Source organism: Lutra lutra, chromosome 3 (assembly GCF_902655055.1).
Source record: "Lutra lutra chromosome 3, mLutLut1.2, whole genome shotgun sequence".
In the NCBI taxonomy this organism is placed as follows: domain Eukaryota; kingdom Metazoa; phylum Chordata; class Mammalia; order Carnivora; family Mustelidae; genus Lutra; species Lutra lutra.
This window is the reverse complement of record NC_062280.1, coordinates 186,414,890-186,429,572: the sequence shown is the minus strand read 5'-3', so window position 1 is coordinate 186,429,572 and position 14,683 is coordinate 186,414,890. Positions and strand designations below refer to the sequence as shown.

The 14,683-nt window shown below is 43.9% G+C and overlaps 1 protein-coding gene across 2 annotated transcripts in view; it reads right to left on the bottom strand.

Annotated features, from left to right (window-relative positions):
• The window catches only part of DNAJC3 (DnaJ heat shock protein family (Hsp40) member C3), a 63,044-nt gene extending 48,815 nt beyond the window's left edge, over window positions 1–14,229 (bottom strand). The window contains exon 1 of one of the 2 annotated variants that reach the window (XM_047720257.1): window positions 14,003–14,229. In XM_047720257.1, the coding sequence (XP_047576213.1) occupies window positions 14,003–14,084 (82 nt within the window). In that variant the 5' untranslated portion in view covers window positions 14,085–14,229. The remainder of the gene's footprint in view (window positions 1–14,002) is intronic. The other variant, XM_047720258.1, reaches the window with a different exon arrangement.
• Between the last annotated feature and the right edge of the window lie 454 nt (window positions 14,230–14,683).

Below are 14,683 nucleotides of genomic sequence, written 5' to 3'. Positions count from 1 at the left end.
ATTATTTTGAAATGTATTTTTAGAAAAGAATTAATGGATGGACAGAGAAGACCTAGATGGATATGTGTTAAAACCAAGTATGGTAATTGTATTCATGGCAGAATCCAGGTGACAGATGCAGGAATGTACACTTAAAAATTCTTTCAACTTTGTGAAATGTTTATTAATAAAAATGTACCACATTGAGATATCACCTTACACCAGTTAGAATGGCCAAAATTAGCAAGACAGGAAACAACAAGTGTTGGAGGGGATGTGGAGAAAGGGGAACCCTCTTACACTGTTGGTGGGAAGGCAAGTTGGTGCAGCCTCTTTGGAGAACAGTGTGGAGATTCCTCAAGAAATTAAAAATAGAGCTTCCCTATGACCCTGCAGTTGCACTACTGGGTATTTACCCCAAAGATACAGATGTAGTGAAAAGAAGGGCCATCTGTACCCCAATGTTTATAGCAGCAATGGCCACGGTCGCCAAACTGTGGAAAGAACCAAGATGCCCTTCAACGGACGAATGGATAAGGAAGATGTGGTCCATATACACTATGGAGTATGATGCCTCCATCAGAAAGGATGAATACCCAACTTTTGTAGCAACATGAATGGGACTGGAAGAGATGATGCTGAGTGAAAGAAGTCAAGCAGAGAGAGTCAAGTATCGTATGGTTTCACTTATTTGTGGAGCATAACAAATAGCATGGAGGACAAGGGGAGATGGAGAGGAGAAGGGAGTTGGGGAATATTGGAAGGGGAGGTGAACCATGAGAGACTATGGACTCTGAAAAACAATCTGAAGGGTTTGAAGAGGTGGGGGGTGGGAGGTTGGGGGAACCAGGTGGTGGGTACTGGAGAGGGCACGGACTGCATGGAGCACTGGGTGTGGTACAAAAACAAGGAATACTGTTATGCTGAAAATAAAAAATAAAGTAAAATAAATTTAAAAAATAATAATAATAATAATAAAAATGTAGGAAGATATATAATATAGTGTTACGATGGGGCCAATACACAGAGGATGCTGTAAGGACACAAGTCAGGGCACCTAACACCTATAGTTAAATAACACTTAAAATGCAATTTCTCACTCACACTAGTCACAGTTTAAGTGCTGGAAAGCTAGTGATAGTACAGGACACACGGCAAACAACACAGAATATTTCCTGTCATCACAGAAAGTTCTACTGGACAACAGTGAGGGGGTTTCCTGAGGTCTCTCCTGAAACCTGAAGGAAAAAAGGGAATACAGCCAACGTGAAAAGGTCTTAACAGGGGGAAGAAAACAACATTCCAAACACAAAGAACATCACATTTAAATGCCCAGTAGTAAGAGCATTAATGAGGCTTTCAGAGAAATTGAAGTCCTACATCTCAGGTAGCTCTCCTCTCTGTCATGATTTCACTTTTCTGGAGTGGGTCGCTTCAGGCGTTAGGTGAGTCTCATAAACAACCGGAGGGAGAGGGGAACCATAAGGCATCCACAGTCACCAGAGCCAGGTGACATGAAGGTGATCTGACTGTGGAGTGACTACGGAAACACAGAACAGACTGCTCAGAGAAACAGGAGAGAGAAAGAAGACTACACACGGCTTACGGCGACTGCCTGGATGTGGAACCAAGTGAAGCAAGAACAGGAGTCCAGGATGCCCACGGCAGTGATGTGAGCACCGAAGGGGACCTGCCATTCTAGTCACCAATCTACTACAGCAAGGAGCTGAAAGAAATTTACTTTATCTTGCTATTTGTCCTACTAAACAAAGTAGCTTTTTCAGCTTTCAGTGTTCCTAGTTTCTGTACCATGTTTTATTTCCTTGGGTGGATGGACCAAGGATGGACCCTTCCGTACATGGAAGAAAGGGAGGAAGAGTGGGGGAGGCAAGGAGGGAACCTTAACTTGATGGCCCCAAAAACTTAGGGTCCTGTTTGGGGCAACAGCGTAAAGATGTCTAACCTATTTAAGACTGTATGGGTAACATTCAGAGAAACTAGCTGGAATTTTCAATAGGTTTAAAATGCGAATATAGGCTCTTGCTCTGAAGTTTCACTATGCAAGAAAGATTCAGAAACCAGTTATATTCTGATAGGTCACCTGTAGTCCCACCTAATTCCATACCATCCAAAAATATAACCTGCTTTTTTCATAATGGAGATTATGGAAACCCATGGATTTCATTAAACAAAAGATACTGAATATACACTATGTGTAAAACTGTGGCCATAACAGAGATGAATAGGGTGGTCTTTTCCAAAGAGGCAATGAGGAGAATCCACCAGGCTTTAGCCATTTATGAGAATGTTCTAGGAAGCGGGGTTCCCAGGAGTGATCGGAGGAAGACAGGCTGTTTCTGAGCATTATACTGACCTCTCCATAGCACACTGAAGTCTTTACAGAATACATAATATGAAGAATGGGACTGACTTCAAAGTAATCTCAAAAGGAAAATGAAAGTGTAGGTGAAACGAGATCAGCCGTACGTTGATAATTTTTGAAGCTTGGCGACAGTACCCCAAGGTACACAAGGTTATTCTCCCTAGTTTGGTATATTTTTAAGATTTTCCCAAATCAAGGTTTTTTTAAAAATTCAAATCCCTTCAATTAAGAGAAAACTAGCAGATAAAAATCTCATACATTAAAAAAAATGTTTTGAAGTAGACCACAGGGACTAGATCAGGACAGCCAACTGAGAACATGAGCCTACCTCCCAATGTGCTCAAATTCCAGAAATGACAGAAGTTATTTAAAGAATAAATTCATAACCTCATAGGAGGGGGGGGTGACTTCCAAAAGAGGAGGGCCATCAGAAAAACAGAAATTTCAGGTTGGGGGTGGGGTGGGGAACACACACAGAAAGGACTGGATAGGGTTAGTGGGCAAAATCCCATCCAAACACCTTCCTGGGGGAAGCATGCCATGGAGGTGGATGCAGTTCTCCGAGTGCTCCAAACTCAGATACAAGGAAAAGGAAGAGACCCTTGGACTTCCCAGCCTACAGCCAGGCAATCGGTCTTCTCCCACAACCAGTATTCACAGATTGGCAATGGGCAATTCTGAAATTTACAAAGATGACAAAATCAATCTTTAAGAAACTAACACCAAATAAGAGAATTAAGGGGGGAAAATTCGTGGGACAAATCGTTAAAAAAAAATTCTAAAAATGAATATAACTGACATTCTTACAACTTCAAACAATGTAGCACTCATAAAAACCAGACCTAGTATTTACGCACTTACTGCTCCTGCAGTGGATAAAAGGTAATTTCTAAATGCCTTGACAAGCTGCCAGAGGAAAGGAGGAGGAGGACTACTATAGATAGAGGGTCAAACAAGTCTCCCCTGAGAAGATAATGTTTGAGTTAAAAGACAACAGAGCTGGAGGGGAACGTGGGAGGTCGGGATGGTGGCGGCGGGAGGATCCTGAAGGACCCGTACCTCCAGCAACCCAAAATACGACCAGGCAAAGAGCACAAAGCAAGTGCAAAGCAAGCTCATCTCCAAGGAATCAAAAAGAGGCTCCAGCATGTTAGGAAAGATAGAGGATTCGGGCAAGGTAGATCACACTGGGCCTTTCAGGCCCTAGTAAGAAACTTACAGTTTATTCTAAGTAAAAAGAGACATCATTAGAATGGGTTTTATCAAGGAACTCACTATGTGATTTACATTTTAAAAAGATCCCGTGGGGCTGTGTGGCCACGGGGTGGAAGAGATGCAAAGCAGGCCAGGATGGAAAGAAGAGTGGGGGTGTGAACTAAGCGTAGCAAGTGGCCTAACAGTGTGCGCACTCTGACACTACGCTTTAACTATATATACACATATGGTGTAATTCTATATTAACTTTCTCCACAAAAATGTATCAACGTGCTACTAATACAGTAAAAGTTTAATAAAGCAAACTGAGGAATGTGTTTGTTAACGATGTTCCTGATTGAAAAATCACTTGCAATTAAAAACTCTTAATATTTGTAAACACTACAGACATAACATATTTTACAATTAATCAGGCAATTAAGTCAGGAAAGACAAGCAAAATAACCTCTTCTCCTTTCAGCAACTGTGAAGCTGGGGAGATTCGGGCCCAGATGTCATTGCCTCCTACCCTTTGAACTTTCTCCAAAGCATCCCGATAAAATGGCTTTATCCCCCCAAAACAACAAAACCCTGATTCGAATGTTTTTGTTAAACTATAGTTCAATGGGACAGCATTATAATCAGATACTGCAGAGAATATGGGTGATAAACAATACTTATCCTTTACAGATTCTAAAATATTTATGAATAAATTGACGACATGTATGATAGTTTCAAAATAATTCAAGGGTATAGATAAAATAAGATCAGTCGATTCGGTAATTGTTAAAGTTAGGAGATGGGATGGGACCTGGGGGTTCATATACCATTCCCTCCTTTTGTAAATGTGTGACATTTTCCATAATAAAATTATATTAAATCTCCTTAAGGAACTAAGGGTGGGGGTATTAAAAGAGTTAAAGATAGCTCATTTTTATTTTTTAAAGATAATTTCTAATATGAACTATCCATCCATAAACATTTATAGTTCCTAGTATAAAAACAAAAATCTGTGTATTACTCATGTTGAGAGAAACGTGTATGGAAACTATGGTAAATTACACTAGAGAATGACTAAGAATCAAGTAAGAATGATGAAAGCATTGTATATGATCTCTGGAACAATTCAGCCTATTACAGGAGGTACAAGTAATCACAGGGGCATGATGATGGGATTCTGTGTATTCTCAAAATTCAGGGGGTAGGAAGGGAATAGTGTTCAAAATAGCATGAAGCTTTCAAACATTTCCCTATTACATTTTCTCAAAGGAAACAGATCAATGCACTGAATAGAGGAGTCCAGATTGCCTGAAGAAGGAAGAAATTTTGGTATGAGATAAACTATTAGTCAAAATGCTTTCATTATCTAACTATGAAAATGTCGGACAGGAAAAATGTAACACAGAAGAAATTAAGACTCTATTATGTGCTAGATATTTTCAGTGTCATAATTTCACTTAATTTTCACAATAACCATAGAAAGTAAACATCTTCCACACTCTTGTAACTCAGGAAACTAAGACTCCAGCCCATCCCGCTGGCACACTCATGGTAATTGCCAAAACAAGATTCGATTCCAAAGCCCAACTTTGTTTTCAGCACAGCCCATGATCTTTCCCCCATAATCCAGGCTAGCTGCTTAAGTTACTAAGCCGTGTATGCTTCTCTCATTCAACCCATCATTTAATAGAACATTCTAGCAGAATGGTTTGCAACCTCTGAGGTTCATTTGAACCTTAGTGGGAGGGAAGAAAGCATTTGCCAAGTTCTTTGAACTGTCAGATCAAGCTATTTCAAGACAGACATTCCTCACCGAGAGTCAGCGTGGTTTCCTGTTTTCACAATGCTTGGAAGGAACCAGAGCTCAACCCACTGGCTCTCCACCACCTCCTCACAGCGCCCTCAGAGGACCCCTCCTTGGCCACCCATCACAATCACACATTCCTCTCGCAGATGCACCAAAACTGTAACCAGGAATCAGAGACACCATCAACTGCCAGATCAACCTGGAGGTCTATGCCTCCTACGTCTACCTCTCCATGTCTTGCTGCTTTGACCCCCAGTGGTGTGGTTTTGAAGAACTTTGCCAAATATTTTCTTCACCAATCTCAAGAGAGGGGACATGCTTGAGAAAGTGAGGAAGCTGCAGACCAACAAGGTGGCCAAATCCCAAATTCTTCAGGATATCAAGAAACCAAACCATGGTAACTGGGAGAGCAGGCTAAATGCAATGGTGGGTGCAAGTGTTACCACTGGAAAAAAGCATCAGTCTGTCACTACTAGAACCGCACCAACTGGTTACTGACAAAAATGACCCCGTTTGTCACATTCATTGGCATTCATTACTTGAATCAGCAGGTAAAATCCATAAAGAATGGGGACCCCGGAATCCGGTATGGCAGAGTGTATCTCTTTGATAAGCTTATCCTGGGAGATAGGACAATCGGCGGCCATGGATCAGACAGGAATCAGCCATGGGGTGGACTTCTCTGGTCATCAAGGCCAGGCATGCACGCTGGGGTGACTTTTAACTTTTCTCTAAATTGTACCAAAACATGCACTTAAAGGTATTTCATTTGTATTATTCCTTCAAATAAAATTTGGTATGATCCCCAAAAATGTTATGTCATACTGTCACCCCAAAAGTTAAATTACTCTTCAAACTAAATTTCTCTTACCTTCTAGGATTAAAAGAGGTATCCAGCGTTTCTGTCCCTTCCGAATAAAACTCAGATCTTTATTACATTACAATTGTATCCAATATAACTTACGTTTAATGTGATAAGTAAATAAAACCTCCTCTAAGAAAATTTTCCACGGCCTACCCCAATCATCCAGCAAGAATTATTCCTTCAGATCACATGTCCACAACAGATTCTGCCACCGTGTAAGTGTTGTCGTCCGGGCTCCTTTCTCCCGGCAAGAGACAGTGCGCCTCCTAACTGGGAGCTCCCCCACGTCCCTGCAAATCCAGCACCCACGCTGCTGCCAGAGCAAATCTCCCAAAATGCACTTGGAATAAAAATTAGGCAATATTTTCACATCACTGGCTACACTCAGTCTAGATCTAAAGGCAAACAACACCCTTCGTGATCAGATCTCATGTGGGTCCAACCTCATCACCCCTCACTCCTCCACCCCTTACTCTGCACTCCTAGACCATCATGATCTGGTTGTACTTCCCTAAACAGACTATATTCTCACGCCACATCACTTTGCATTTGCTGTTCCATGAAAAGACCTTCCCCACTCTTGTCCCCCTGGGAAATTTCTACTCCTCCATCAGGATTCTGCTCTCAAATGCTGGTTCCTCTGTGAGACCTCCCCTAACTTCTGCAGTGAGAGGGTGGGGAAGCGCCTTCTGGGCTCCAATGACATCTCCACACTCACAAGCACATGACTCCACCTCAACATTTTGACCTTCACAGTTTGCCAGCCTCTCGCAATCCCTGACACCCCAATCCAGACAAAAAATGAGTGTGAGATTAGAAATCATCTTTTCTTCTTGGTATCACCCAGTTCAGTACCCTGCACAAGGTGGACATTCAATAGTCACTGAACGAATATAAATCTTCCTTCTTACTTAAAAGTATCACCAGTCATCCGAATATCAGAACGGATGTCTGGTTGGTCTGGTTCCTCCAGCGAGGGCTCAACTACCTGAAGGTTTCCCAGGCAGCTGCAGATCTGAAACAATTCTGTCTGCAGATTATTCAATACAACCCCTTATTGACTGGAGTAACTTCAAGTAGGAATCCCTTCAGGCCCCGAAAAGTCTCTTTTTGTAGTAAAATGAATCTTTGGATGGTTTTCTAAACCACTTTTCATGAACCGGTGAATATTCAAAGGAGAACTAAATTTAAAGCCTGTATAAAAGCTTATCCCTAAACAGGTGCCACATGAAACTTCTTCTTCTGTCAGTCCTATCTACCTCTATATCTACCTATATCTACCTCTCTGAATTCTCATAAATTTCTGTTTCACAAGGGTAATTATCTTATATACACTGAGAGCAACATACAATAAAATACAAGTTTACAAAAAAAGAACAGAATCCAAGATACATAATAACAATTATCAAATCAAACATACTACCAAAGATTCATAAGACATTAATATATAAAAAGAAAAAATTATTTGTAAGTTGTGGTGGCTGTTATAGTATCTCAACCTTATTCTGAGTCATGGGTACTTTTTTATTCCTTTGCCACATGCTGGGAGACAGTGGCAAGAGCTATCTCCTACTTTCTAAGAGCTAAAGCAACCAAACATCATACCTAATCAGCATTGAACAGTACGTTTCTCCTTAGATGAGCATGACCATAGATCAACAAAATATACAGGAAGTGTAAGGAAAAAAGTGGAATAGCTAAGTCTTTTTATGAAGTTAGTATACGAGAATCCACCACATTTTGGCAAGCAAGAACAAATAATTTAAAGAAATGTAAAGTTGAGGAATGCCTGCGTGGCTCGGTTGTTTAAGCATCTGCCTTCCAGTCAAGTCATGATCCCAGCGTCCTGGGATCGGGTCCTGCATTCTCCCTCTACCTGCCACCCCCCCAGTTTGTGTGCTCGCTCGCTCGCTCTCTCTCTCTCTGCATATAAATAAAATCTTAAAAAAAAAAAAAAGAAATGTAAAGTTGAGGGGTTAAGAATATGATGTGGTGAGAGTCACAATCAAGAGTCAAAGAACAAGAATGAAAAAGGCAGGAACCAGTGGTCAAAGATACTAAGGCTCAAGCTAAGGCCAGGTGACACAGCAGGTAGCAAGCCCAGGGACGTTAGTCAGATTGGAGCACTTAGAATGTGAAGGGCAGGAAGGGCTCTTGGCTGGCTCAGTAGGTAGAGTGTGCAACTCTTGATCTTGGGGTTGGCGTTTGAGCCCCATGTTGGGTGTAGAGATTACTAAAAATAAAATCTTAAAAAAAAAAAAAAAAAAAAGGAAGATTGTGATGGATGAGGAGAACCCAAAGATCATCCTACAAAGGCATATAAGACAAAAAAGACAAAATACTGTCCATAAAAGATCTGATCCGAATCCAAGATTCAAGCAAGATGGGGTAGAGCGTAAAAGAAGTCTCACGGCAAAAATAGAGAAAAAGTGGAAATTAGCCACAGAAAGAGCAAGAAGTACATTATCTTAGTAATTCCATAGTCTACCAAGGACCGATGACAAAACCATTTCAAGAAAAATACACTGAGCTGGAAACCCTAAGTATCTCTTTCTAGTCACCCAAAAAGCAGCTGAGCCAAACTGCAAGGAAGAAAAGGCTGAGCAGTTGCGTGGTACATCTGAACTAAATGTCTGCACTGAAATCTTCCCTGGTGAAGTAGGAAAATAAAACCTATTATAACCAGGTTTGCTCAATTTCAGTGGGCATTACTTGTCTTTGCTTCAATTAACTGTGAACGCATAAATGTTGTGACGGGATCCCTTGAGTTTCAACATAGAAAATAAATTTAGAAGAGTCCATGTGGAAAAAAACAGCTTAAACAGTCAACTTCACTCACTCATTTAAAAAATATTTATGCACATCCACTTCATGTCAATGTGTTTCAGGTACAGAGACAAGAGCTCTTTCCACAAATCTTATATTCTAGAGAGAACAGACAGGAAAGAAAAGTAAATGAGATAATTCAGACAATGTGAAGTTGTATGAAGTAAATTCAAAAAGGTAAACAGACTATTAACGAAGGAGAGAGTTTTTACATAGTGTGTCGGGAAAGGCCTCCCTGAAATATGACTGTTCATTTGAAGACATCAGGTGAAACTTTCCAGACTCTGGGGACAGCAAGAATCAGTCAGAAATGAGGTTGGCATTTGGAAGTAAAAGAAATTGGTGTGGGGGCACCTGGATGGCTCACCTGGTTAAGCATCAGACTCTCGATTTTGGCTCAGGTCATGATCTTGGGGTCAAGAGCCCCACAAAAGGTTCTACTCTAGGCATGGAGCCTGCTTGAGAATTCTCTCTCTCCCTCTCTCTGCCCCTCCCCACCCAACCCACACCACCCCTGCTCTCTCCCTCTCTAAAAAATAACAATAATAATAATAAAGAAGTTGGTGCAGTGGGAAGTGGTGGGTGAGAGAAAGACTAAGGTAAGAGGTGTAAGTAGGTAGGAATCAGATAGTAAGGCTTTGCAGTTATCAGTGCAGTACGTGATGAAAAGAGAACAGAGATGAGGAAATAGAGACTATCAACTCTTCAAAGTCCTGCTCTCTAGAGAAGCAAAGACACAGTTCAGTAGCTGAAGGGACACATGACATCAAAGTAGTTTAGGATGGAAACCCTACAGCACGCTGGAATGCTGATGCCAACGATCCCACAGAGAGAAACAAAGTGATGACACAGGAGAGAAATGATAACTATAGGAACAATATTTTCAAGAGATGAGAGAAAATGGAATCCAGGACATAAGTAGAGGTACTGGATTTTGCCAGGAATAGAGATGCTTTATCTATTTTAATATAAGAAAACTAGCAGACTGGGTATGAATATAGGTAGACTAGGGACCTCAGTGGAAGAAAGAAAAGGAAACTGCCCAGTGGTGGCTTTCATTCTCTCGAATAAAGACAAGGTCTAAAAGAATGAGGTAGAGAGAGAGGAAAGGGGGTTACATTGGAGATTTAAGGAAAGAAGAGGTCTGAAATGCTGATTTTCAGGAACAGACATACTAGGGAATTATAGAAATGCTGGCAGTATTGAATGTGCATTTGAAATTGAGATGATGTGCTCACGATGTGCTCAGTCAGCAAGGTTATCTGCGTTTTTCTCCAGCCACGTTCAACTCTGAGGTATAACAAGCAAGTTGGCCAAGTTGGGTTTCACGGATGTCGAACTATGCCACGTGAGTAAAACAAAAGCATACAGGGGCGAGGAAATTAAAGGGCGTTTGCAGTGGCGAGACTACAGGGTGGACCCATAAATCTAAACTGAGGCAAGAGGGGAGAGGACACGCGTGCCTCGCAAAGCATGTCTTACATCGCTAAGAGGTCTGTAAACTCCTTGAAAAACCATGAGTTCTGTACTACACCTCACCAGAAAGCACTGTAGAGTAAGACTCTACTGATTCTCATATTCCAGAACTCCAAATGACACAAACTTACCAGATGTACAAAACAAAAAAATTAACCATCTTTTAAAACCAGCTTTCTAAAGACCTTGAAAGAAAAATAAATCTGCAGTTGAAATGTCTTAGTTCGGGGGGCATCTGGGTGGCTCAGTGGGTTAAAGCCTCTGCCTTCGGCTCAGGTCATGATCCCAGGGTCCTTGGATCGAGCCCCGCATCAGGCTCTCTGCTCAGCGGGGAGCCTGCTTCCCCCTCTCTCTCTGTCTGCCTCTCTGCCTACTTGTGATCTCTGTCTGTCAAAAAAAAAAAAAAAAAAAATTGAAATGTCTTAGTTCGGGGCGCCTGGGTGGCTCAGTTGGTTAAGCAACTGCCTTCCGCTCAGATCATGATCCTGCGGTCCTGGGATCTAATGCTGCATCTGGCTCCTTGCTCAGTAGGAAGTCTGCCTCTTCCTCTGACTCTCCCCTTCTCGTGCTCTCCCTCTCTCTCGCTTTCAAATAAATAAATAAGATCTTTAGAAAGAAAGAAAGGAAAGAAGGAAGAAAGGAAAAAGAAAGAAAGAAATGTCTTAGTTCTAAAGAGCAGATGACTGGGTTCCCATATTTCTATATAAACAAAGATAGACCACAGGACATTAATCAAAGGAAAACCATGACAAAAGAAATTAATCTTAACCACAATTAGTTCACCTCACAGAACAACAACCTGTCCCACAGAATCAAAATTACTGCATTTCAGGCCTTGTTCAGCAAATGCTAGCTAGTCAAGTGAACTGGAACATTTATACTACTAACTATAGCCTAACACATTAAAAGAACCCCAAAAGTTATCTAACCATCTGCTAAAACACTCTGTGTGTATAAATTACAGAAAGTCATTCATTTTTCCTACTTTATTTTTTCTTTACAAATTTAAATAATGCCAGAAAAATCCCAGAGAAGAAAAAAGAAACTTTAAGTAGGTTAGATAAACATAAAAATGATCAAAATCATTTATACCTAAAGATTTCCAACTATTCTTTACCTGTGGCCAAACAAATGGTTTAGTCAGGTCAGTTCAGTGAAATAAAGAAAAACTGGGTCCAGGAAGCATGTTAAGGAAGAAAAAAAAAGATAAAAGGAGGTCTGGTTCCCAGGCTGTGCTCCTACTTATAGCACCAAACAGAACAAACCATTAACAAAGAATTAAAATAGCTACGTTATCTGTAACACGAGAATACTAGATACTACTAAAGTTGTCTTTCTGCTCCAAAAATTCTATTCCTAACCTAGTGCTTTGGACTTCTTCCAAAGGCCTTTTTGAAAGAGGGTGCTAAAAGATGTAATCTTTCAATTCATAAGACTATTACATAGTCTCTTTGTCTGGATCACAATTAACAGAAAAGCCTGGCCGGGTTGGGAGGGGAGACAACCAAAGACGAATATTTTTAAATCAGAAAAAAACCAGGCCAACTAAGCTAATTGCTGGTGACCCTCTCCGTCACATGCAACTCTGTGTTTCATACTCATTATTCTCACACCCTTCTCCTTCATTTCCCTTCCCTCTGAACCTCAGACCTATATCCCCCTAGAGGACTGGGAGGTTCCTGAAACCAAACACAACTTATTTTGGAAAACAGAAGTTAACAGTTTGTCCATTCAGGTCAAAGGTTCTTTCTTACCTTTATATCCGCATCACCAAATTTAGTATCTAGTACATGCAGACACCTAATTTTACTCCTCTATATGACTTATTAGACCAGTGATTCTCACCAGTGATCACTTTTTAGAAATGCGAAATTTCAGGTCCCACCCACACCTACTGAATTAGAAACGCTGTTTTAAAGCGCACTCTGTCTTAAAAAGCTCTCCAGTTAAGATTCTGATACACACTCAAGTTTGAGAACCACTGTATTAAACATGCCAGGAAATCACCTCATTACTGCCAGTGGCAAACAAACCAAAAAAAAAAAAAAGGAAAGAAAAAAAAGCCGATTTTTTTTTCCCCCTCAGCGGCCACTGCTACAAATGCTGGGGCCCATATCATACTATCAACCAGTTCATTTCTGCCTCCCACCTGCACACAAGATGACCTTAAGAGTCAAGTAACTGGGGAAGCCTTTGCCTTCCGCTCTGGTCGTGATCCCAAGGTCCTGGGATCGGTGGGGAGCCTGCTTCCTCCCCTCTCTCTCTCTGCCTGCCTCTCTGCCTACTTGTGATCTCTGTCTGTCAAGTAAATAAATAAAATCTTAAAAAAAGAAAAAAAATATGGGGTCATCAGGAGAACACCAATATTTACAATGCCATGAATAGACCTAAAATGTGGAGCATATTACTTTTTAAGTTGAGAATTCCGAGGGGATTTTACCATCAACAATTCCCAACTGTGGTTCCTCACTCCCTCCACATCTAACATTAAACCTCATACTGAAATGTGTGACCCCCTTGACTAACGAGCCCTTTTCATAGGAATGAAAGTAGATCAGTGCATGTGATCTGTCATCACACTCGAATATTTCTTGCAGTCACTAGGCTGGGAACATTAGTTCAGGTGGCACTTTCAGCTCTCATTCCTACGGCTCCCGGGGACATCTGAGATGGGACAGCCCTCGGCTTTTGCTATTCTGTTAGAGGAGCCAGCAATGCAATCTGCGGGACTCCAGCGCAATTCAAGCGTTCCGAACTTTTTCAGGGGACCTTTTTCCAGAGAACTCGGAAGAGGAAAGTCAGCCCTAAGTTCAAGGACACCACGCTGCGAGTAGTAAAACCACAAACTTCGCGCCTTGCCCTCCGGGAGCTTGAATTCCAGCATCGGCTCCTTAACGCACCAACCTAACAACTTCTATCCGCGACACCCAGTAACGCGAGGATTACTCAACTTTTAACAGTCAACACGGCTGACCCTCCACTAGGCGCAGCCCGTCACGCTCCCCCCTCCCCCGGAACTCCGGAGCGAAAGAAGCCTCCCCTTCGCCCACCTGCACTGCCTCCCAACACCACCGACCCAGTGTCCCCAGGCGCCTAGCGCGGGTCCCGAGCGAGGCTGGGACCCGACGGCTGCTCCGGTCTCCACGTCCCAGGACACTCCAGGAGTCGCTGCCGGGTACCCCGCGCCCCCCGCACTCCCCCTCGACCCTCTATGACCCCGCTCCTCCCTTCGAACCCGCCCGTCCCAGCCGGGCGGCCCGCCGGTCCCACCACCTCTTCCCCAAACGAACCCGGAACCGGGCGCCGGCCCCCGCCCAGGGGCGGGCTGAGGCCCAGTCGGGCCGCGCGGACTCCCCGGCTCCCGCCCGGCCGCCCGGGCCGCCCCGAGACTCGCGCCCGGATGCAGGCGGGGAAGCGCCAGGGGGCCTGGGCCGGGCGCCCGCTCCCCCAGCCAGGGCAGGGCAGGACTCACCTTCGTACTGCAGGTCCACCAGGACCAGCAGGAAGGGGAACACCGAGCCCAGCCGGCTGGTCACAGAGCCGGGGGCCACCATGTCCGAGGGCGCGGGCAGTGAGGAGGAGAGAGGGTGCGGGGCCCACCAGCCCCGCCGGCGCTCAGGCTGCAGCTGCGCCCGCCCGCCGTCGGCTCTCGCTCAGGCCTAAGCAGCAGCTGGCGCCCAGCAGAGGAAGGCAAGCGGTGGGCGGGGCCCGGGCGACGCTACGCCCCGCGCGCCGGCACCGCCCAATCGCCTTCTTCCCGGCCGCTCTCCTACTGGGTTCGCCGGGGTCGTGGTTCGCGCTGATAGGCTGCGGGGACCGCTGCCCCGCCCCATCTCTGATAGGACAACGTGGAGGCACGAGACGAGGCCTGCGTCCGCTGGTCGTGGAGCTGTCAGGGAGCTCCAAACGGCCGCGGCCGGTCGGAGGGAGGAGGCCCGGGCGCCTGTGTGGCGGCTGCCGAGTCCGCATGCGCAGGCGGCGGGTGCCTTTTCGGGTCGCTCCCGGAGCGGTAGGTTAGCTGGGAGTAGGTTTTTCCGGTGCGCTGTTCACGGAGGAGGGTGAAGCCGCAGCGTCCGCGATGAAAGGGCCAAGCTTCCTTCTCCCAGGAAGCCCGCGCGCCTGGAGTGCGGGCCTCGGAATGGACGGGTGAGCA